Here is a 22,556-nt window from a genome sequence, read left to right on the forward strand (position 1 = left end):
AAATCAGATTCATTTTCGTCAAACTTCACATTCAAGCATCACACACCAACTCTCATCAAATCAGCACAGTCTCAATTAAAAGCCGCCAACTACCTGAAAAGACTAGGCTCCAGGAGCCAACTAAAAGAAGTGAATCCGCAACGAAAGCAAAAAAGAAAAAAGAAAGAAAAAAAACAAGAAAAAACAGAAAAAAGGAAAATCGCAAATCTTTGTTGTAATGCCCATATCAGTTGATCCATCCCTAAACCAAGTTCGAAAAAGTTCCCGTTTTGTAGTATCAGATTACATAATGCTCCCCCGTTGAAGCTCCCTTTCTGTCTGTCTATGGCAAAGTCTTCTGTTCGTCAAATGGAGAAAGCGACGGCTCGACGTCTGAGCAAAGAGAAAAATAAAAAAAAAAAAAAAAAAAAAAAAAAAAAAAAAAAAGAATGTAAGTGACTTTGTCTGGCCAAAAGGTTTCAAGAAAATTAGATCTCAGAGAAGAGAAAATAAAAACAGGCCAAGTCAGCTGTTTGGCAATACGGAGCATGTCCTGACCAAAACCAACCGCCCGCCAACGCCCCTTAAAAAGCAAGTGGTCGCCCTCGGGCAAACCATGATGTAATGTTGACATGTCCCATAAGCCTCGTGCCTCGTGATGAAAAGGATCGACCGTCCCGGAAATCTCTTCATGCCCTAGTCTTTCTTTTCTGTATCTCGGTTCCAAATGAGCGAAGTCTCGTCGTCTTAGGTCATCTTAACGCGCTGGGAAATCGAAACGCAGCAAGTAAATACAAGTACAAAGGCGTAGCTGTTGTAAAGCACAAACGTCGAAACCGTCCTAGCGAGAGTTGAGAGAGAGTCCCTGGAAAGAGCCAACCCAATCTGCCTGGGGTCCCAGAGCCGGCACTGCTTGATCCTGGGCTCCTGGTGTGATGGATTGGGGTGGTGGAAATCGTCCGCGACCGGCAAAGTCGCCTCCTTGAGGAAAAGCGTTCGCATAGGCATCCACACCCTGAACCAAGCCGGGCGCGTACGGCATGGCTCCAGCACGAGCAGCCGGGTTCGCGGAGGCGGAATAGGGGTTGTATGGAAAGTTTGTTGCGGGGTAGTTCTGGTTGGGAGCCACTGCACGTTCGGCGAACGGCATGGCAAATGCCGGGCGTACAGCTCGATCGGCTTGACCGGGCGCCGAGAAGGCGTTCTGGCCTTCTTGTTGGTTGTCCTGACGTCTTCCTGCAGTCGCCAGTCCCCGGTTCACGACCGCTCCAGGACCAATACCGCTCGGAGCCGGAAGACCAAGGGACGGGCTCGCGAAAGATGCCGGATTGATGGCCGACATCCAGATGCGAGTTTTGTAGATTTTGAAAAGGTCTGTGACGAGAGAGTTGAAGTTGATGTATGAGTCGGCAAAGTAGTAGAATGTGAGCTTCTTCCAGTCCCTGTCCAGCTGTTAGTCACATGTTTTGCCTCATTTCAAAGTAGGTAGAGACTTGCACTTGAAACTCTGCATCCAGAATCTCCATGTTAAGGCCGTGCTCTTTTACTTTCTGCTGGCAAACACGCTTGGCCTTGGCCTCCTGTCCCTCCTTTTCGCGCAGTCCCTGAATCTCATAGGGTTGCGCGAGCCGCCTGATAAGCTTTGGTTTCAACTCACCCGAGTTGGGCTCCTGCATATGATTCTGGCTCGGGGGGCCCATGCCGCCCACAGCGCTGCCCTGGAGGCCGTTGGAAGCGGCCATGAGACCAGCACCAGCCCCGTCCTGTGAGGTGGCGTTTTGTGAGTACATCATGAGCCATCGGTACTGCTCCTCAGCATAATGCTCCTTGTATTCCTTGGCCGTCTGCCAGTCTACATTGTCTTTGGCAACGGTGCCCAGATCCGTACCACGATCAGCCTCGACAATTACCAGGTCACCAGGCTTGACGCTGAGACCGGTGCCTTCCTGAATGTAGAAAACATCGGCTCTGGAGCACTTGAACAGGACGATGTAGAGTGATTGGGTATGTCGGGGTTGCGTCACACCGTACATGCCCCGATGCGGTGAGATGGGCCTGTTGGCGTACGCACCAGGCATTCCGCCGTACGGAGATGCATACTGGTTGTGATACGGTCCCACCTGTCCGAGACCTTGCTGTGCAGGACTTGCGACGTTTCCAGACAAGAAGTAAGATGGGACTGTTGAGCACGTCAGCAAGCCGAATCTGATACGAGACCAACGATATGCCTTACCTTGATTGCCGGTATTGAAGTTGGCATTGTCATTATACGCAGACGGAAACTCTTGCGAATGAGAAAGGTCCTGAGATGCCTGCTCAAGCGCCGCTTCACTGATCGAGCTGATGGAAGCCTGACGGGTCGGCACATCGGCAAAAGAGTGGCGTCTGCTTTGAGGAGGTTCTCCCAGACCACCGAACCCAAGTGAGCTCTGCCAGATGCCCTTCTTGACATTCTCCAGCTTCCTGTTTTCAATCAGGTAGGGAGTCCGAAGAGTCCCCGGTCCGTACTCGCTCATCCGTCGTGCAAGGCTCCTTCTGGCTGCCATCTCAGAGCCATCATTAGCCTCATCGTGCTCATCAATGGCGTAGTCGGATTCCTCTGGAACTGGCTCCTGTGTAAAGTAGCCATTGCCCAACCCCCAGGATGAGGTAGAGGCCCTAGGTCTCAGCCGTGCTTGGTTCTGGAATTGCTGCTGTTGCCGCAGCATCATGTTCTCCCGGGTGAGCATTTCGATCGTCTTGGCCTGCTCCTGATGCTGGCTTCCCTGCAAGGAACCGGTACTGTCGTCATCATCATCCTCGTTCACCTTTCCGAGTGACGAATCGTTTGCCATCTCGCTCAACATGCTAGGCCGAGAAGGACGGTGCTGAAGGCCAGAATGGCCCATCGGCCGGACTCGGGAACCAATAGTGGAAGGAACACCGGCGGTCATGGCCGATTCAGAAGGCTCAAGCTGGCCTACGGAATACGACTGGGATCGGTACGTCTTCGGGGTAGGGTGCAGAGGAATCGGGAACGGAAGCTGAGAGTTGGGTGTCTCTCGAGGGCCGGGCGAGGTTTGTGTGAAATCATTGCCAAAGAAGGAGCTTGCTGAACCTCCGGGGGGCACTGCTGAAGTCGGAGAGGGAAGCACCTCAGTCAAGCGCGAAGGAGGTTCCTTTCGGTCGGTATTCCAGATACCAGTGTTTCCCCAAGTAAACGTGCCACTCCCCGAATGGTTTCTCCCAAGCACCCCGGCAGAGGCTCCCCAGACAGAAGCGCCTGGGTCAGCGGCAGGTGTGCTCGGGTGAGAGGTTGTGGGAGACATTGAGCTACTGGCAAAAGACTCTTTTCTCTGGCGCAACGGTTGCTGCTGCGTAGTATCGTTCAACCAAGAAGCTCGACGCATCGATTTCGGGGGTTGAACAGTGGGCGGGATGTTGTCCTGGCGGAAGGCCTCGGGCTCATCATCAGAGCTGGCGAGAGCCTCGGAGTCGGGCGTCGACCTCCGACCCAGTTTATCAAGCAGTATTGCCTGGCTGCTGGGGGCAACGCCTGAGAAGGGCCCCTGGCCCTGCTTGGGCGGAGGGCCCGTCTTTCCTCCACCGGAGCTCATAATGTCGTCGGTTGAAATTTCAAGTCAATTGAGAATGGGCTGGTCGAGCTGAGCCAACTATTCACCTGACTATGGCTAACAAGGTGGATGATGGCAAATGATGATCGAGTTGCCCGCTGCACTAGCCGGATGACGTTAAACAAGTGGCGACTAGTGATGAAAACTCAAAAAACCTCAGATCTCTAAGACGTTTATCGGATATCTCTAGGGCGCGTGAAGGAAATCAGCTGTAGGCCTAGTCAGCACAAGACCGGAGAGTGGAGTTTGGGCGATGATTGTCATCGACTGTGTGCCTGTTTATTTGGGCATACATCAACTGCCTGCTGACATGAGACGAGCTGGAGCTTTGAGAACACAGTCCAGCCACGAGCAACACGGAATGAGCCCATTGGCAGCTCGCTCTTGGTCGGGCATACACCATGAACTGATGTATGCCTCTCGCCAGACTTCAAGAAAATAGGGGGTCACTTACACAACACAGTCTGAAGGGAAACTCTATGTGGGGGTATTTGTCGCAGTCTCTAGAAAGTTGAAACAAAGAAAAAAGCACAATGATGGAAAAAGTGAAGGACGAAATGTCAACTAGAGTAGAGCGTAGGGTTGTGTATCGTGGCCGACGATATCAAACTGGAACTGAGGGCGGCGTTTGGGACCCAGAAGACAGGAATGAAAGACGGTCTATCCCGGACTCTTGCCGAACGGATGGAGCGTAGTACCGGAGGCTCCAAACCCAATCCTCATGAAACTGGCCCTGGTGAGTGAGTCCTATGGAGACGACGGATTGTTGCGGGGTTTATAGTTTTCCGATGAAAACTGTCGAACTTTTTATCGATGCGCTGACTTCGCGGAGGGGTGCGGCAGCGCTAAACGCGACCTCCCATTACAGGCGCGAAGCTCTCTGGAAGGGTTGAGGGTATCTGGCTGGGCAGTGGGCCGCGTATTGCCGAGCAGTCTTGTCTTGTCTTCGCCGCCGTCGAGCAGCGGGAGAGTAGGTGAAGAAGAGAAGAGAACAAAAAGGGGGAAGGAAGGGCGGAAAGGCGGGAAGGGGTGGCTCTCAGGGAAAGGGAAAAGGAGAGACAAGAGTGTGTGAGTGATGAAGATGTCTGGCTGGCTGGCTGTCTGGCTGTCGGGAGTGTCCTGTTCAAGGATGGATGCGCGAGAGTGCAGGCAAGGTAAGCGTGCTGCCGCAGCTGCTTTAGGAGGGTTGAAGTGTGGGAGCGGGGAAGGCACGTTACTCGTTAGTGGCTGGATCCTGGCCAGGCTAGCCGAAGGGTCAAGTCACGCTGAAGACCGCAGGAGAGACGAGAGAGAGACCTGAAGGCTCGAAAGGTTGTGTGTGGTTTGGTTAATGAAGATGATGCTGTGGCAAAACGCTGTAGGATTTAAGTTTAGAGTCCCTCGATGATGCCTGCCCCCAGGTTCCGGGAATGGAATTGAGAGATTGCTCAGGAGGTCTCGTGCCGGGCGTAGTCTTTTGTTAGTGGCTCCAGTCAAGGAAACTCGAAGCCCCAGCACCGCCCGTGAGACAAAGAACTATCCACTGCGCGATGGACTACTGTTGGGTGGGCATCCCAGCTTGCGGAAGAGAGGAATTATAGAAGATACCGTGGGTACGTAGGTATTGTGATGAACTCAAGCGGCAGGAAAGGGGACAAGACAGGGACGACAAGAGACGATGGGAGGGAGACAAGGGTTGGGTGCTAGAAGGGTCTAGGTCCCCGATTGGAGCAACCAGGCCAGTGCGGAGTGTTTCGACAGACACCAAGAGATGGAAGCCCGGCCGGTGACGGTGTTGATGTTGTGCTGTGGTTGTGGTTGTGGTCGTGGCCGTGTTCAATGGCTAGAGGTGCATGGAAGATGCAGCCAGAGGGGGTGAAAACGGGGAGCTCTCTTTCGTTTTTGGTGGGGTGGTAGCATGGGTCAAACAATTTGATGTTGACGCTAGAATGTCTGTTAACGTGGTACCTGCTGTACCTTCAACCCTCGATCCTACCCGCCCCTTTCCCCGCGGACAACCCGAATACCACCAATGCCACAAACAACGACCCAAGGTAGAGATGTTCCGTCTACGCAGTAGGTATGGCGAGAGTGTCCCGTGGTGGTGAGGGCAACTCAGAAAGTGCAGTGGGGTTCTGGGCGATCAGGGTTCCGATAGTGATGCGTTTGGTCTGGACGAAAGAAGTTAGCCCAGTGTCGAGCTCAAGGCCGACAAGGCCTTTCTTTCATGGGGTTTCTTTCTTTTTTTCCCCGCCATGCCCAGGGAACACAAATTGCGGGGGGGCATGTGCCGCCTAATCAACCACTGGACTTCGTGGATTTAGGTCAACTAACTATTACCCCTCTTTATTACCTGGCTACTCTAGAGTAGGTAAATTCAGAATTTCGATTTATAAAAAAAATCAAGCGTTAAATAATTTAATGTAACTTATTCTACAATTTGACTCAATATAATTATTGAAGGTTATGTCTTATATAGGCTTGTATGCTTTGTATAGACACGCATTTACAGTGTTCGCATTAGTGGAAGACTTGATATCTAGTATTTATAGCTTACTATTGAAGCTTATAGCAACAGCGCTTTATAACGCTAAGCAACAGAGTTATAGGGAGTAAATTTCTGTAGTTAAAGTGATTTATCTGCTATATACTAACTTTGCCTTTGTAGTGGAGTTTATACTCGACCTCTTTCGTATACCCCCAAAGGCCTCACAGTGCCTCGTATACCACCATGGACAGATAAACTAGAGTTCAGCTAAGCAAGCCTTGATTTAGCTGCGTTTTGTTAAAAAAAATGTGCTTGTAGCTATATAAAGCAGGGCAGTTTTAGTTACTAGCCTATCGAAAGTGTTAGTTACTGTAGGTCGATTAGCCCACAAATTATTCCAGGCACTTATAAAGCTTTAAATAGCCTGAATATAAAATTTAGGCTATTTAGTCTACTGTCGCAGCAGACGTAGAGCTTTGCAGTAGCCTGCTCCACTGAGTAGATACTTTGTGAAGTATTAAGTAGGCGCTAGGTGAGCACTATGTAGGCATTGGGTAGTGTAGAGTAGGTCTCAAATGAGTGCTAGAAGAGCATGTGATGGGTGCTGGATAGATATGTTGTGAGATACTTTTGCTAAGGCTGCTGCTACAAAGTATTACAGCAGTAACTCACTGTAAAATAAGCCTCACGGGAATCCATTTTAACAACAGATATGTAGAGTTAAAAGGTAAGAAAAAGTTTATATTAAAATATACAATTAACTTAAAATATTTCAAATAAATATATTGCATAATTGTTATTAATATTAAAACTTACTAAATATAACAGTTAATTTAGCTTCTTTAAGTTTTTGGTTTTTTTCACAAATTTAAAAGCTTAAATCACAGAAACTATTTAATTTTTATTTCTTATTAAAGCATTTAACAGTAATTGAAATATAGTTCGGAAATAAATAATATAGTTTATAAACCTTAAAAATATGAATGAAAAAAATTAAAAAAAAAATTAAATTAAATAGTGAATTACAGATAAATATCTTAAAGCTTATCAATACGTTACTATTTAGCATTTATTAACCGTAAGGCTTAGAAAAATTCTGAACTTGCCGACCCCGGAGTAGTCAAGTGACAGAGAGGAGGTAATGGTCAGTTCACCTACATGTGTAGACGAAATGTGGGGAAGACGTCGGTAATGCAACGGCGGTTTGGCTGGATATAGCACAAGTCTGATATACTAGAGGAATGCAGGGAAAGGGGGGGTCCCTCCGTCCCGTCCTTGGTGTGCGGCGCTTTTGCAGGAATTTCGTCTCGAGTCTTGTTCGTCGGGATTCAGATCATGATCGCCTCGCCTCAGTCAGTGGAGATATATAGGTTGGATGGGCAGTGCTGGTGACACCCGCTGTCAGCTTTTCTGCTTGCTTCCCAAGATTCACCGTCTTGTCTTGAGATATCTTGACATAAACATCAGCATGGGCTGTGAGTGGAGGATCGGGAAATGCAATTGCTCTTTCGCGCCGCCCGAGTGCATGATTGCTTTTCTGTCTCGTTGCTGCAGCAGGCTCGAAACGGCCCTGTCGATGCAGCTCAAGGGAAGGGAGGTTCACCGAGCTCAGTGGTTCCTTCCACTCACGAGACCTCAATCTGCTTCACCGGGATTCCAAGCTTTTTTTCCTCTCATCCAGCTTCCCCATCACCTCATTGACCAACCCCAGCTCTCTCTCTCCCTCTTTCTCCCGCGGTCTGGATGCCCGTCGAATCACGCGAATATGTGCGTATGGCCTATGGCCAGCAACAAGTCTTGATGCAGGAATGCCGCATGCTGCTGTGCAACCCACGGAGGAAGGATTGGCTTCGTTGAAGAAGGCTGCCCCCAGTGCCCCGCTCTCTCTAGGTCTCTCTCGTGTCTTACGCTGTAGCTGTTTAACATCCATTTTGACGAAGAGGGTCTAACGGCCACCAAGACACATCACGCGGACCCCATGCTCGACGTTGAACCCGCACCCAAAGGTCAACTCTTAACACCAGCAAAAAGCCAGAGGGCAGTTCGCGCAAGAAGCTATGGCCATTTTTGCCTCCCCAACCACGACCTAGAAACTCTGACGATCGAGATCCCAAAAAAGATACAATCGTCATATCTCAGTCACAAACAGGAGAGAGTCCTTCAAGAGGACATAAGTCAACTGACGATCAGCAAAGCCCCTGCATTGCATACCTCACCTACATACATACCATGAGGAAAAGGCCCAAGCCCCTACCCTTGAGGGGACGCGGCTGGGGGTTGAACTTTCATCAGCCTAAATTGTTTCTCGAATGGGGCGGGCCCTTCGAGTGTGCTTCTGCTTCTCTGTTGAGGTGATGAGAGCGGGAAACCCCAGATTTCAATTTCCCCTAGGTTACTACCCCCCTGTCACCACCACCAACCCCGACCCCTCCATTGATGAACCACAGACGTCAGTTGAACAAAGCTGGGACCCCGCGGGAGAGAGACGCCACGGCGGTTCGAGTTCTTACCAGAAAGAAACTACCCCGCTAAAAAGTTCACTTTTGACAGCAGGGCATCGTTTCTGCTGGGATCCGGCCTGGATTCGTTTTCCGCCCTTTCAAAGGGGAGGGGGGGTCGCTTTACCCCGGATTTCTAGTTCGATCTGGATGTCACTTGTTGCTGTGGAAGTCTCACCAGCAAACTTCTGCCATGCCATAATAGAATATGGGTTTTGTTTGTGTTTTGCACGCGGCATTTCCCAGATGCTTCCCCGAACGGCTGGGAAAGGCGAGCTCACGATATGCACCCGATGCAAGTCGAAGCAACGAGAAGGACGACCGATCCCCTTTGAGGTCGTCGTCACCGAGGGATGATTTCATTTTTGCCTCTTGGTAGATCTATGCAAGTTGCTTTGCCCACCGGTCTGGAGGTTTCGACGACGCCACGATATTGCTACCCACACATGCTGCCACAGTGCTACTACATACACACAACGCTCTCTCTTTTTGGGGTAACGAGGTTGGGGATGATGATGATCACTTCCCTTTGGTGATTTCTCCAGCTGCAAGTCGGGGCGAGACATGTTTGCGTTGACGGCAATTACACCACGCGGCCCTCCAATTCTCCGCGTAACTCACCTGCCAGGTAATCACGCCGCCGGTCACGCCGAGAGTAAGCAAGTAGGAAGACGTAAACGGACGGATGCGGGGCCCTGTCTATGTTGTTGTTGTTGTTGTTGTTGACAAGCGGGCAAGTAGATATAGATGGGCTGACATGCACAGCTCAGTGCCACTGTGTGTTACCTCGACGTATATAGCTCAATGGGATATCAACGTAAAGGGTCCCGGGACTCGATTGGCCAATCATTCTTCACTAGAACTGTCACAACTTAGTAAATGGCTTCGAGGCAAACCATACTCATCACTGAACTTTGCCGAGGGCAAGAAACGACTACCTCGACCACCTCTTCCAGAGCTACTTTGTGAAATAACATGTAGATCCGCATAACAGCCACCAGCTTGGCATTTATTTACATTCTGCTACATGATATTCAGCAGCATACATGATATCTCTATTTCCAGCATTTTACACGAGCATACAAAACTCCCCTGTCCACACCATTAGGTCAATAAGCTTTTTTGAAACCACCTATTCATACAACCTATAACTTCCTGCATTCCCAGATCTTAACCAGGCACACTATCCAACCCACCCTTCCCAGTCGACTCGGGAACAGCTCCCTTTTGCGCCTTGAGCTTCTCCTCAAACTTGGCAAACTCCTTGATGGCGATTTCCTCCTCTTCGTCAAGCACCTGTTCCACGCCCTGAACTTCCTCAATCTTTTGCGTTCTCATGTCAGCAATTGCTCCTGGAAAGTGTGCCAATAGCATAAAAACTCACATAATGCATCAACATGCCCTCAATCCCATTCTTGAGCGTAACCGTGCTCGAATCACAAGTCCTGCACGCGCCCCTGAGTTTCAACATGACGATGCCATTCTCAAAACCCCTGAATTCGATATCCCCTCCATCTTCCTGAATCGCTGGGCGGATCCTCGTTTCCAAGAGCTCCTTGATCATGCCAACGACTTCACTGTCGTTTTCGTCGTATTCTAGACTGTCCCTTTCCCCGGATTCCTGCTCTTGCTCTGCTGTGGACGGGGAGGAGGCAGATTGCTGGGAGATGTTGACAAGGGGCTGGCCGGAGGTGATGGCTTCGGTGATGAGGGAGAAGATCTCAGGGCGGATGTGGGCCCAGACGGCGTCGGCAGATTTGGTGACTGTTATAAAGTCTTGGCCGTAAAAGACCGAGGTGACGCCGTCGACGTTCATGAGGTTTGCGGCGAGGTGGGAAGGGTATGGGGGGGAGATGGTGGAGCGGGGTGAGAGGTATTCTATGAAGGGGGTGGAGATGAACTCGGGGAGGACGGGGTGGTTGGGGAGGAATTTGAGGGAGTTGGCGTTGGGGGTTGGTTCGGTTTGGATAAAGATGGTGCGCTTAGGCTGCTGGGGAGAGAGTGTTGTTGGGGGCCATGATTGGGATTGGAGACGGGGGCGGAGGCCGGAGGTGGTGGTGTGGGCTGCTCGGCGGGGAGGTTGTTGTGATGGTGGTTGGTGCCGGAGACGGAGGAGGGATGTGGTTGTTCGGCGGCGGGCGGCGGCCGAGGAGGGTTGCGCTACTAGAGGCGCGATGCCTCGTAGGAGCTTGGTTGATGGCATGGTGTGCTGAATCCCTACGAGCGCGAAATATAGATTGTGTTGAGATAGAGTAAGATAGGCTCGGTAGGTCTCGTTGTCAAGTCTGAAATTATGGAGGGGCCGAAAGATTGCCGGACGAGACCCGGCGGCGGGATGGCTGACAAAACAGTTTGTTCTGAGTTGATCCGCTAAAATATTTGCTGCGTCATAGGTCTCGGCGCGGGGCCCACTTTATTTTGAACCCTGGCTGTCACTTTATCTGGACTTTCAACATCTGGAGAAGGGTGATGTGAATAAAGCATCCAAACGTACATGTCTGTCTCGTCTTTTATGAGACTTCCGTACACATAATCGTAGCATGCCGTCTGTTCGAAACTAGTTGAGGTCCCAGTGCCAGTCAGTGTACCGCAGTAAGTGAAGCTCTAGTTACCGCACAGTATCCACACAGTCTTGAAAAGCCGTTCCTCTAAATTTCATGTGGGTCGCCGTTGAGAGAAAACGCGACCAGTTGCCAATTGGTCGCCCAAACATTCAGCTTCAGCGAATCACCAGTGTGTAAGGACCTTGTTCGAAGACGCAAGACATCTCACTCTCGAAAGGATTGTTCTAAACATCTCGCCAATCTCGAACCCAGCCGACCCGGCGAATCACAGACTTCAACTTACAACTTCCACGCTCTCCCACCCGATTGGCGCTCCGTCTCGAACCTCACCTCCAGTTTGCGCCAGCACTGAACACACAACCATGGCTCAAGACGATGGCGGCATGGCCTCGCCAGGTCTGAACGAAGGCCCCAAGATCACAGAAGTGACAGCACCCACCGCCTCCCCCCAACCATCACCATCACCATCAGCAACAACAACCCAACCACCAACCGAACCATCACCAGCAACCCTCGGCGCAGACGAAGAAGAAGAAGAAGAAGAAAAAGAAGAAAAAGAAGAAAAAGAAGAAAAGGAAGAAAAAGAAGAAAAAGAAGAAGAAAAAGAAGAAGATCATGACCCCCCTCCACCCCCAAAACCAGCGCCAAAACTCTGCGCCGTATGTAACACCCAACCAGGCAAATACAAATGCCCCCGCCCCGGCTGCGCAATGCCATAGTACGTCTCCTTTTCTCGTTCCCACCACCTCAACACTAACTCTATATTCCAGCTGCTCAATCCCCTGCCACAAATCCCACAAATCCAACCACCCCCGACCCTCCCGCCCCAACATCCCAACCCATCCCCCAAACCACCGCTCCCAATCCCTCTCAGCAAACCAACAACGACCCCTACAAAATCCTCCTCGACCACGCCCACGTCTTCCAGCGCCTAGTAAAGAAATACCCCTCCCTCCCATTCGTCCTCGACTCGATCCACTCCCAGACTTTGCCCCCTCCAACACCATCTTCCAGTACAACAACACCGTCTTTCCTCCAGAACAATAACAGGAAAAGAAAAGAACCGCCTTGGTCAAAGGATGTGGGGTTGAGGAAGGGGGCGAACGCGCTGAAGAAGGCGAGGACGGACCCGACGGATAGGGGGGATGGGGTGAGGGAGTTTTGTGATGCGGTGCTTTATTTGTTGAGTTTGGGGGAGGAGGGAAAGGGGAAAGGGGATGGGGATGGGGATGGGGGGCCGAGGCCGGTGGCGGAACGGGCGGTTAAGGAAGTTGGTGAGGAGGTGAGGAGGGAGGAGAGGAGGGTTGTGGAGGGCTTGTTGAGGGAGGAGGAGGGGGTGTGATATATAAGAGGGGGGTGTTTGGTTGGTTTACATAATGGTTTTTGGGGGGTATAAGGGGTAAGGAGAAAGCATGAGAGGATCTGTGTCGATTTATATATATAATTTAAGGGGAAGGTAAGGGCACATATCCAGGTGTTTATAGATGTAATATCGGGGGTGGGAGAAGATTTACATGTCATGTTTTGATGTCATGTCAAGGGTGGTATGTGTCTAATTAATACATCGAGGCATGGAGAGAGGTGAAGGGAAGATGCATTAAAAAGCCCCGGTTATCCAGTGGTAGCTGAACTTACATTTAACACGTCTAGCATGCACAGTCTGACTAGGCGCACAGGCAGGCAACACGTCGTTTCCGCGGGCGAACCACACTGGGAGCGTTCAGGGGATGATCAAAGTTTAAACATCAATATCAATTACCATTAATCTACGGCTTTTCCGCTCTTTCCTCCCCCTCTTTGCCCCCCTCTCCCCCGCCATCCTCTGCCGTTTTTGAAGTCTAGACCACGTCCTCGCAACAAAAGCAGAAAAGACTAACTGATCAACAGCTATTAGTAGAACAGGTACAGCCAACCACTCCGAGCCAGACCAAGCCAGACCAAGCCAGTACAAGCCAAACCAGAGACATACCAAACCGACGTTTGGTGTAAAATCATGACCATCATCACCAACCACCCTGTGCCATGATATATATTTTCCATTCTTTTTCCAGCACACCACCCCAAAAACAAATCCAACCAACCAACCCACACCATTCGCCTACTCTCGACCAAACTTTTATTCAGCCACCCTTCACACTCTCTGCCCTAGCCCAGTAAAAAGAGCCGGCGATCTTCTCAGCGTTTAAACCTCCCAAAGAAACCCTTCCCACTAGTGGCACTCTTCGCCGAAGTAGGCGACTTTGCCCCCTTCTCCCCAGCAGCAGCAGCAGCAGCAGCAGGAGGAGGGGGAGGAGGAGGAGGGGGTGAAAGCTCCTCCAGCGCAGGCAATTCCCCACCCCCAACAGCCCTAGTAGGACTGGGCAGCATAGTCCCCAATCCCGAACTCAGCACCCCCCCATTCTCCCCCCCAGCCCCAGCCCCAGTCGGGCTCGTCACCACCGACCCCGACCCCGACCCAGCACTGCTCGAACTCCCACCCTTCTCCTTACCCTTTGACGACCTCAGCGTGAACAACGAGTCTGCTCTTTTCAGGAGGGGAGACAACATGAGTCTGGGGCGGGATGTCCCGGTGGATTTACTGCGTTCATCAGACTGGGACCAGTCAACCCTGTGCTCTGGGGCGTGGATAGGGAAACGCTGGAGGGGGATCGGGTCTTCGGAAGTAGGGGTTGTGGTGTCCTCTGATCCCCCCCCTCCCCCTCCGGGAAGGGTTGGGTTGAGGACGAGCATGGAGCGGCGGGTGGTGGGCTGCTGGGTTGGGGTTGTATCGGCTGACAAGGGGTCTGCGCCGCCGGTGCTGTTTCTTCTGGGTTGGTGAGAGGGGTAATGACCCGTGAGGGAGACGCGGTTGTGGTTGGTGTTTAGCCTTGCCAATTCGGCTCTGAAGGTGTGGGACTGTTGTTGAGAGGAAGGGGAGGAGGTTGATGGCCCGGAAGGGGGAGGTTGACGTTGTTGACGCTCCCGCTCCAAGGCACGGTCACGCTCTGCTTGGGACTGGCGGAGTTGGCGGGCGAGGTCGGCCGGGGTGGTGGAGGCGATGGGGTCACCCTCGCGGTTGGAGTCTTTGTGGTATCTGTGGGCTCGCTTGGAGAGTTGGTGGATGAAATCGTTGGAGCGCATTTGCTCGACGGTGGTGGTGCGGGTGAACTGGCGGGCAGCTTCTTTGGGGACATAGTGATCGTCTGTCGACCGGGGTTCTGGGTGCTGAGAGGAGGTGGAGGTGTTGGCCTGGGAGGGTCTTCGGCTGCTGTGGTCTGAGGATCTGGGGTCTGCTTGTGTTTTTGATGACTGTGACTGTCCATGTCTGCTGCTCTGATGCTCCCGGCGATGACGGCTCTGCTGCTCGGCCCTCCGCTGCCTTCGTTTCTCATGTTCTTCCTGCTCGGCCAGTACCAGCAACAACCGACGGGTAAGATCCTCTGGATCAAGCTGTCCCTCCACATGCTTGGAAGAGGGCTTGCTCGGCCCCCCAAATCCTCGAGGGACAGCGCCCTGCTGCGCCCTCGAGTAGCCCATCTTGAACTGCATTCCCTGGTGACAGAGCGTTGACGGGGAGAAGGGTGGGAAAACCAGATCACAGCCAACCTTTCCGAGATTCTGCTGGAAATAGAGTTGGCCCACGGTTGAAGTAAAGTTACGCCTTGTGGTCCCTCCCAGGTTTGTGGTCTGCGGGGTTCCTTGCGGATAGTGAGTGGTATCTCCGTCCTGGTTTGTGTCGCTTGGCGAACTTTGGCTCGCTCCGTTGTGGGAGGCGAGGGCTGGTGTCTTAGACACGCACACTGACACGATATGAATAAAAACCCAAAGACTACACTCCGGAAAAGTGTTGGCGAGGGGGGATGCTCTCTATGTAATGTATTCGCAAAGTCACTCGGTAGATGGACAAGAGAATCCACCCGGCGGCAACTCTCCCCCTCCCATCCCCCCTTTGGAACCCTCCCCCTGCAGAAATACAGCCAGGGTTGCAAGGCCACTAGACCGTTGGAATGTCGGACAAGGTGCTCCCTTGATTCAACAGATCGGACCAGAGAGACACCTACAGTAGTGCAGAAGTATAAGCACGAAAGCGTGTGAGGAGAGAGGTCGAGGGCGATCAGATGCCGAATTGGCTTTTTCCCTCTCTTTTGAATCCTTGTGAACGGACGCCTCCGCGTCTGGCTGGACCAGCTCCTGTTGCAGCGGTGCAAGGTAGTGCCGTCAGGGGTCCGGTTCAAAATGGTCATTTGACTTTGGGCTAGTGATCAAAATATGGTAAAAGAGGCACACCTCGCCTCGCCCCCGAGAGGCACCTTTCGGGCGTCCAGCTTGGGGGGCATATGTAAGAACAAGCCCGACACTTGCAGCACGCTTGCTTGCTTGCTTGCTTTGCCACGAGCCGTTGTATCACCTTCACTTGAAGAGCAGCAAGAAAAAAAGAATGGATCGGACGAGGCCTTTTTACCCGCCATGAGACAAAAGACCGAGGATGGGTTGTGACTTGTGACGGGGGGCACTGGGCGATGTGCCAAGGGCGTAAAAGGGCACGGCACTTGCCCGATCAGGTTTGAGCAAACCAAGGTTCCTCTCTCTCTCTCATATTGGCCGGGGGTTGCGAGATCGTGATTTGATCGAAAAGACGTGAGCAGCCGGTCTCGGCCTGGCGTTCAGGACCCCTTTTTTTTTTTTTTTTTACATAAACAGGGCCAGGGCACGCCGTTGGTGTTGACCCCATCGACAAACCGACAAAGGCCTCGCCTGCTCCATGCTCAGTCTCCGCACCCCAGCTTTTGGTGGTGACCATCCCTGTCAGCACCCCGGATCCCCAGATGGGAGCGGGGCAGGCCTGCCGGTCATCCACAAGGGCCGGAAGGGTCCGGGAAAAAAAGACCGGACCCACGGTTCGTCCGGATCTGAGTGTTGACAAGAGACAAAACAGAGACAGTTTTCACCGGTGAGATTTGCTGTGAAACCTATGATGGACACTGTCAGGATGCCACGCATGGGATTGTTCTTCGTGATCCGGGACAAGCGGCAGCAATGCGGCGGCAGAGGGTTGGAGTGGCGCTTTGCGGGAGTTTCTGACACTTGAAGGTGACATTTCCAATATTGCCATCCAACAAGACTTTTGAACTTTGAAGAGCCCCTGAGCTCAGCTGCGCCCAAACAGAGAGCTGCCACGCCGAATGGGAAATTGGATTTGATAGCGACTGTTTAAGGTTGGGTTGCGTGGGGGGTGCTTTGCGATGGTGGTTGGAGGCCGTTGATGAGAGTCAAGAGGGGGACTCAAGAGGTTAACAAAGTCGAGTTAAGTCTCCTGAGAAATTGATACGATAGCACTCGACTGCATGATTTGTGTAACCGCGCCATATGTTGTGTCTCTGTCGTTTGGAAGCAAAAAGCAAATTGTTCGAAGCGAAGGTCCAGTGCCGGCCCCAGTTTTTGATCTTATCAGATCTCCCCTTTGCTATGATATGCATGGAGATTGTTGCAGCCAGTCCGCTGACTAACAACCACAGCAGGATCTTAAAGTCAGTATCATATCGACAAGTAAACAACTCACCAACCCATCAATGGGTGTTTGCTGGCAGTTGACCTCGACGCTGATCAGTCGCCGGGCCGTGCCCTCCCACCGACAAGCACCGGGCGCAAACCCCACCAGGTCCGTCAGAAGTCCCGTTGGAAACTCAATTGCCAGTTGGCTTCCGGGTTATCCAGAGGGCCATCACCGTGCTTGGTACCATGGATCAAGAGGTCAAAGACAACAGCAGCCAAGCACCGTCTGCAGGGGGGAGAGCGGCAGGCAGTGAGTGAGTGGGTGACAGACAGTGCTCTGAAATGGCAGATGGCCCCGCTGACGGGACACCTAACGGGCAGGGGCACAGCTTTTGGCTATTACTTGAAGCAAAGAAAGCCACCTTAGCTACGATAATACTCGGCAGTGTATAGTATAGCTTGAGCTCAAAAAGACTCGGTACCTGTCTGAATCCATCACCGCTTCTGCTTACAATCCAACCCTTTCGGAAGCGACCGTTGCTAGCTGCGACGCTACGGACTGAGCCAAGCACTGTTTCGGGTCGGCAGCCTGCCAAGATCACGGCGTTTGCTCCCAAAGAGCTGTGCCCTGCTCCTACTCCCGCCGCCTCCGCCCTGGCTTCGTGGGACTCGCTCTCACCCCAAAGGACCCCAACAAGTGCCCCAAAGAGAGGACCCTGACAAGGAGCCCCATCCAGACCCCGACCCGACCGACGAACGAGAACGTCACAAGAGACAGCCTCCATCTGGATTTGTTTGCGCCTCGATAATAAGAAGCCCTCCTTTGCCTCCCGGCTCCGTTTTCCCTGTTCCTGTTCCCGTCTTGTCCGGCTTGCGGCTGCTGGCGACTTGAGATCGCGAAAGTCACTGGTATGCCCTTTTTGTCCACCTTCGTCATGCGAAGAAGCAATGCGGGCTCACACTCATCCACCCTCATCAGACCGCTCCGGGGGACTCCCGTTTCCTGACTTTGGCCCTCAGAGAAGCTTTCTCATCCTCGACGAGCCACCACCGCCACCGACGACGACGACGACCGCCGAGGAGGGTGGTCCGCGAGACTCGATCGCTTCGATTGTTGACGACCCGTTTTTCTTTGGCTACCACAGCACCACCGCGAATACTACCTCTGCTGTTGCTGCTGCTGCCACAGCCACCCCCGGCATCCCTGGCGCGCTAACGACGAGTGCCGGCCACCGCAATGAAGAGCGCCAGCCGTGGATTCCTCCAAGGAAAGATTCACTGAAAGACATCGGTCCTACACCTTGGGTACGCCGTCATCTAACTACCTGATAAGAGTCTCAAGAAGAAACATGGACAAGAGCTCCTTCTGGCGGTCACGATGGATGTACGCTGACAATTGGACCTCTCAGTTCGATCGCAACAAACCAGCCATGGAGGCCATCAACATCGCCATTATCGGCGTCGAAGGCGTGGGGAAGTCGGCTTTCGTCCAGCGAACGATACGTTCCACGCGACCGCCGACACAGAACATGATCACATTCAGGCATGTGCTCGACGGGACGCAGTACTCAGTCACCCTGGTCGAGCTCGATCTTGAGGGTTTCGAACTGGACCCCCGACAACCAATACAGTGGCCGAAGCAGGTCGCCGGTCACATGGTGCCACGAATAGATGGCGCCCTGATCCTGTACGACGTTACCAACAAGGAGAGCGTGCGAGGGCTGGATTCCACCATGGCTGCGCTGACCAACTCTTCCCTGCCGACGGTTCTCGCCGCCACAAAATGCGACGCCCCCGACGAAGCCCGCCAGATCGACGTGGCAGATGTTGCTTCTGCCTTTCCCACCTGTGCCGGTCACTTCAGAACGTCTTTCAACGTGCCGGGAAGCGCTCAGGACTGTCTCCAGGCTGCTTTAAAGGCCGCGTTGGCTAACAAGCGAGGTGAGAATATTATCGCTGCAGTGGTGGTAAGCCGGGAGACTGACGGGGGAGCAGGAGAACAACCGGAAGGATCGATGACCAGAAGACGCGCTGCCTCGGCGAGTCTGGATACCCCTCAAGAAATGATCAACGGAAGGCCAATCAGCCAACACAGTAAACACAGCAGGGCAAGCTCCGACCTATCACTCTTGCGGGGTTTCCCACCGCCCCCAAACGAGAGTCACTACAGGCCCCAGGCTTCGAGGTCGCCCAGACTAGACTATTCTTCTGTTGCTCAGCACAGCAACTCAAATTTGGGCTTGGCCGTTCCCGAAGACGGCCCGCAAACGACAGTGTCAGCCATGCTTCGTCAACCAGGCATTCGACTGGACAGCGGCGCCGAGTCGTTCTTAGATGTGTCTGAATCCGACGGAGAATCGTATCGGTATTCGGACGACATACCAATACTGCAGCGCAACAATGAGAACTTTTTGGACAGGTCAGCCAAGGTGGCGGGAGTGAGTTTCGACGACCTTGTCGACAGGCTTGTCGCGCCCAAGATGGCAAAGGCGGACCAAAACTTTACCGATATCTTTTTGTGCCTGTATCGAAAATTTGCCGCGCCTTCCGAGCTGCTAAACGCGATTCGGGCTCGTCTCGACGAGTTGAAGGAAGACAAGACGACGCACATTCTGATCAAGGCGGAGGCTCAGGCGCGGCTGGTCGAGTCTGTGGCGAAGTGGGTGTCGTTGTATCCTGGGGACTTTGCCAGGCCGGCAACGAAACGAAGTCTGGAAGAGATGGTCGGAGAATTATCTTTGGATCCGCTGTTTGTCACGGCTGCCCAGCAGGTGCGTGTTCACCTGGAACACAAGGTGGTCGAGGACGACGACACGGGCTGGGGAAAATCAGACCCAATAGACGAGACAGACAACATGTTTGAAGGTCTGAGCCGACCACACACGGGCATCACGGGATCGATGAACTCGCTCCAACTCGACGACCCCAGCAACCCCCCCTCCAGCCACCACCGACGCCCCTCCCAGAGCTCAGAGAGATCGGGGTCAGATATTCATGGTCGGACAACGGCCCGGTATCAACACCACACGCTGGAAGACTACGAGCGCGAAGCGGCCACGCTGGTGCCGATGCCCTCATTGGCGCTCAACAAGTTCCGCTGGCACCAGTTCATGGAGCTCGACACAGAGGAGATTGCCGACGAGATCACAAGGATAGACTGGGTCATGTTCAGCTCGATCCGGATCCGGGATTTGGTTCGCGACGTCTCGCTGAACCGAGAACAAAAAGAAAAGTGCAAAAGCCTCAAGAACGTCAACAGGATGATATCCCACTTTAACCACATTGCCAAATGGGTCGCCAACATGATTTTGATCAGAGATAAAGCCAAGCACCGGGCTCCGTGTCTGGAAAAGTTTATGCTGATTGCCTTGAAGCTGAGGCAAATGAATAACTACAACGGTCTGGCGGCCGTGCTGGCGGGGATCAACGGCACGGCGATCCACCGGCTGTCGCAGACGAGGCAGCTTGTCAGCGCGGAGACGCAAAAGAGGTTTGCGAGGTTGGTGTTGCTGATGGGGACGCAGAAGAGCCATTTCGCGTACCGGTTGGCGTGGGAGAATTCGCCGCTGCCGAGGATCCCGTTTATGCCGCTGCACAGACGGGATTTGGTGAGTGCTGAGGAGGGGAGCAAGACGTTTGTGGGGGAGGGGGGGAGGAGGATCAACTGGAAGAAGTTTGAGGTTTTGGGGGAGGTGTTGCTGCCCATCATGAAGAGTCAGGGGATGCCGTACGGTGTCGGGGAGGGGGGGGGGGGAGGGAGGGGGGAGGTGAGGGAGTTGATTTTGGATGGGAAGTTGATGGAGGATGAGGAGGTGAGTTTTATTTACTCTGTCGGAGTGGATAATGGTTACTAATTTTTGTGAAAAGGATATATATCAACGATCCATCCAGGTCGAGGCCAGCAGCGCGGCCGGCGCTGCGGGGGCGGGGGCGGGGGAGGGCAGCACGAAGAAAAAGTTCCCCTGGTTGGCGAAGTAGAGCGATCGCCAGCCTGGTGGTGACGGTTGTTTTCAATCTGGGGAGAGGAAGAGGGGGTTTAGTGGGGGGTGGAGGAGGTTGTCTTCTACTACTACTACTACTACTACTACTACTATTATTACTACTACTGCTGCTGCTGCTACTACTACCACTACAACGACAACAGATGAAGAGGGGGAGCACCGGGAGGAGCAACAAGAGACGGAAGAAACTGGTGGTGGTGGCGGTAAGGCGAGACCGCACAGCTTGGGGACCGTGGAGGAGAAGAAGCCAAATAAGAAGATGGCGGGGGACTACCCGGAGGTGTTGAGGAAGTTTAGCTTGCCGCTGAGTGTGCAGGGGATTGGGAGCATGGGGTTGGGGTTTCCCATGCCGTAGTGAGGGAAGGGCGGGGGGGGTTATATGATATTATTAGTATTGGGATGGACTTGGAAGTTTTGGGGACAAATGTGTCATGTTGGTTGTCATATATACGAGAAAGAGAGAGAGAGAGAGAGTTATCATCAGAAGCGAAGTAAGCGTAGGGGCATTTGTTGTATGTGTGTGTGTGTGTGTGTGTGTGTGTGTGTGTGTGTGTGTCATTTTTTTTCTGACGCATGTTTGAAGCATGGGATGTTTGTGTCGATGAAGAAAGGGGTCGTGATTAGGTGTGGTGTGGCATTTAGATCTCGGCGTTCCCAACTTTTTTTTTTTTTTTTTAAATTTTTTTAAAAACTTTTTTTGTTTAAATTTTTTTTTAAAAAAATTTTAACATTTTTTTTTAATTTTGCTTTCAATTTTTTTTTTTTTTTTTTTTTTTTATTTTTTTTTTTTTTTTTTTTTTTTTTTTTTTTTTTTTTTTTTTTTTTTTTTTTTTTTTTTTTTTTTTTTTTTTTTTTTTTTTTTTTTTTTTTTTAGTTTTTTTTTTTTTTATTCATTTTACTTTTTATTTATTTATTGATTTATATTTTTTTTTTTTTTAGTTTTTTTCCCCCATCTTTTTCGAGTTATGATAGATGATGATGATAAGGTAGAGAAAGTAACAAACAAGAAAGAAAGAAAGAAAGAAAGAAAGGAAGGAAGAAGAATGCCACGCGGTAAAACTATGTGTATACGTATTACTTTCATCCTTTTGGAATGAGGAAGGTTTGGAAAATTAGGATAGGTAGCTAGGTAGCTCATGGGGGGATTAGGATGGCGGTTATTGATGGCTATTCTGTGCTATGAAATCTTTGGGGGTGATGCCAGATTGTTTGAAGAAGTTTAATGTTTCATGTTCAAAGTGTTCTGACAAGCTCTTGGCTTTTCCTTTTCTTTTTTTGGCAAATGTATCATGCTTGCGAGAGAGACTAGTTCGCTGAAGACAAAAATATCACAATCCACTTTTGCTACACTAGCAGGAGGTAGTAATGACGGTATCACCCATTATGGATCGAAGCGAGACACGGCCTACTGCGCGTATTCGTTTACCAAATCTCGCCGAAAGGACTTCGCCTAGCAAATAGATAGGTGGTATGCGTGGCTAGTGGTATGTGGCGTAGAGAAAGCTGTCTGTTGTCGTAGTGGTGGTAGTAGTGGTGATGGTAGTGGTGGTGGTGGTGGTGGTGGTGTCATGATATACAGATTATGTTGGCGATGTTCGAGAGCGAGGTTGCTCGGTTTACAAAGTAGAAAATATACATGATATTGAGACTTCTAACCAGAGACCAAAGAACAAAGACAGCGGGAGAGGAATCAGGAAATATTGTTTAGGCTATATTCTCGCCCTGGTGCCTGTCGGCCAGTTTAGTTATTCTTTGATGATAGTTTGCAGTGCTGGTTCCCCCTTACAGTCTACAAAAAGTCTGGAAATTGTAGATTGGGATGCGGGGTAGTGTTCGGATGTCTGCATAATGACGAGACCGGCGACGCATCAGATCGAATGCAAGCCCAAGCATCAAAAAGAACTGCTTTTTGCTGAGATAGTACATGTCCAAAAGCAGACGAGGCTGGCAATTGAGTCCGA

General features: G+C 51.7%; 5 protein-coding genes across 5 annotated transcripts; 2 read left to right on the forward strand and 3 right to left on the reverse strand.

Moving 5' to 3' along the window:
• Window positions 1-731: 731 nt before the first annotated feature.
• On the reverse strand, window positions 732-3,575 carry QC761_309100 (uncharacterized protein; the record flags this gene model as incomplete). Its single annotated transcript, XM_062878057.1, has 3 exons — window positions 732-1,421; window positions 1,479-2,158; window positions 2,213-3,575. 3 exons carry the CDS (start codon window positions 3,573-3,575, stop codon window positions 732-734), a joined length of 2,733 nt encoding a protein of 910 aa, XP_062733886.1.
• Window positions 3,576-9,513: 5,938 nt separating this feature from the next.
• Window positions 9,514-11,147, reverse strand: QC761_309110 (uncharacterized protein). The gene is made up of 2 exons (XM_062878058.1): window positions 9,943-11,147; window positions 9,514-9,881 (listed from the first exon to the last, which is right to left on the reverse strand). The coding sequence occupies exons 1-2, from the start codon at window positions 10,759-10,761 to the stop codon at window positions 9,729-9,731; spliced, it is 972 nt and encodes a 323-aa protein (XP_062733887.1). The 5' UTR covers window positions 10,762-11,147; the 3' UTR covers window positions 9,514-9,728.
• On the forward strand, window positions 11,050-12,464 carry QC761_309120 (uncharacterized protein; the record flags this gene model as incomplete). Its single annotated transcript, XM_062878059.1, has 3 exons — window positions 11,050-11,150; window positions 11,236-11,840; window positions 11,893-12,464. Exons 2-3 carry the CDS (start codon window positions 11,738-11,740, stop codon window positions 12,462-12,464), a joined length of 675 nt encoding a protein of 224 aa, XP_062733888.1. The 5' UTR covers window positions 11,050-11,150; window positions 11,236-11,737.
• Window positions 12,465-13,297: 833 nt separating this feature from the next.
• On the reverse strand, window positions 13,298-14,650 carry QC761_309130 (uncharacterized protein; the record flags this gene model as incomplete). The annotated part of the gene is made up of 1 exon (XM_062878060.1): window positions 13,298-14,650. One exon carries the CDS (start codon window positions 14,648-14,650, stop codon window positions 13,298-13,300), a length of 1,353 nt encoding a protein of 450 aa, XP_062733889.1.
• Window positions 14,651-15,572: 922 nt separating this feature from the next.
• On the forward strand, window positions 15,573-20,950 carry QC761_309140 (uncharacterized protein; the record flags this gene model as incomplete). The annotated part of the gene is made up of 6 exons (XM_062878061.1): window positions 15,573-16,192; window positions 16,269-17,899; window positions 18,004-18,535; window positions 18,590-20,406; window positions 20,462-20,559; window positions 20,620-20,950. The coding sequence occupies exons 2-6, from the start codon at window positions 17,543-17,545 to the stop codon at window positions 20,948-20,950; spliced, it is 3,135 nt and encodes a 1,044-aa protein (XP_062733890.1). The 5' UTR covers window positions 15,573-16,192; window positions 16,269-17,542.
• Between the last annotated feature and the right edge of the window lie 1,606 nt (window positions 20,951-22,556).

Source organism: Podospora bellae-mahoneyi, chromosome 3 (assembly GCF_035222275.1).
Source record: "Podospora bellae-mahoneyi strain CBS 112042 chromosome 3, whole genome shotgun sequence".
Classification (NCBI taxonomy): Eukaryota; Fungi; Ascomycota; class Sordariomycetes; order Sordariales; family Podosporaceae; genus Podospora; species Podospora bellae-mahoneyi.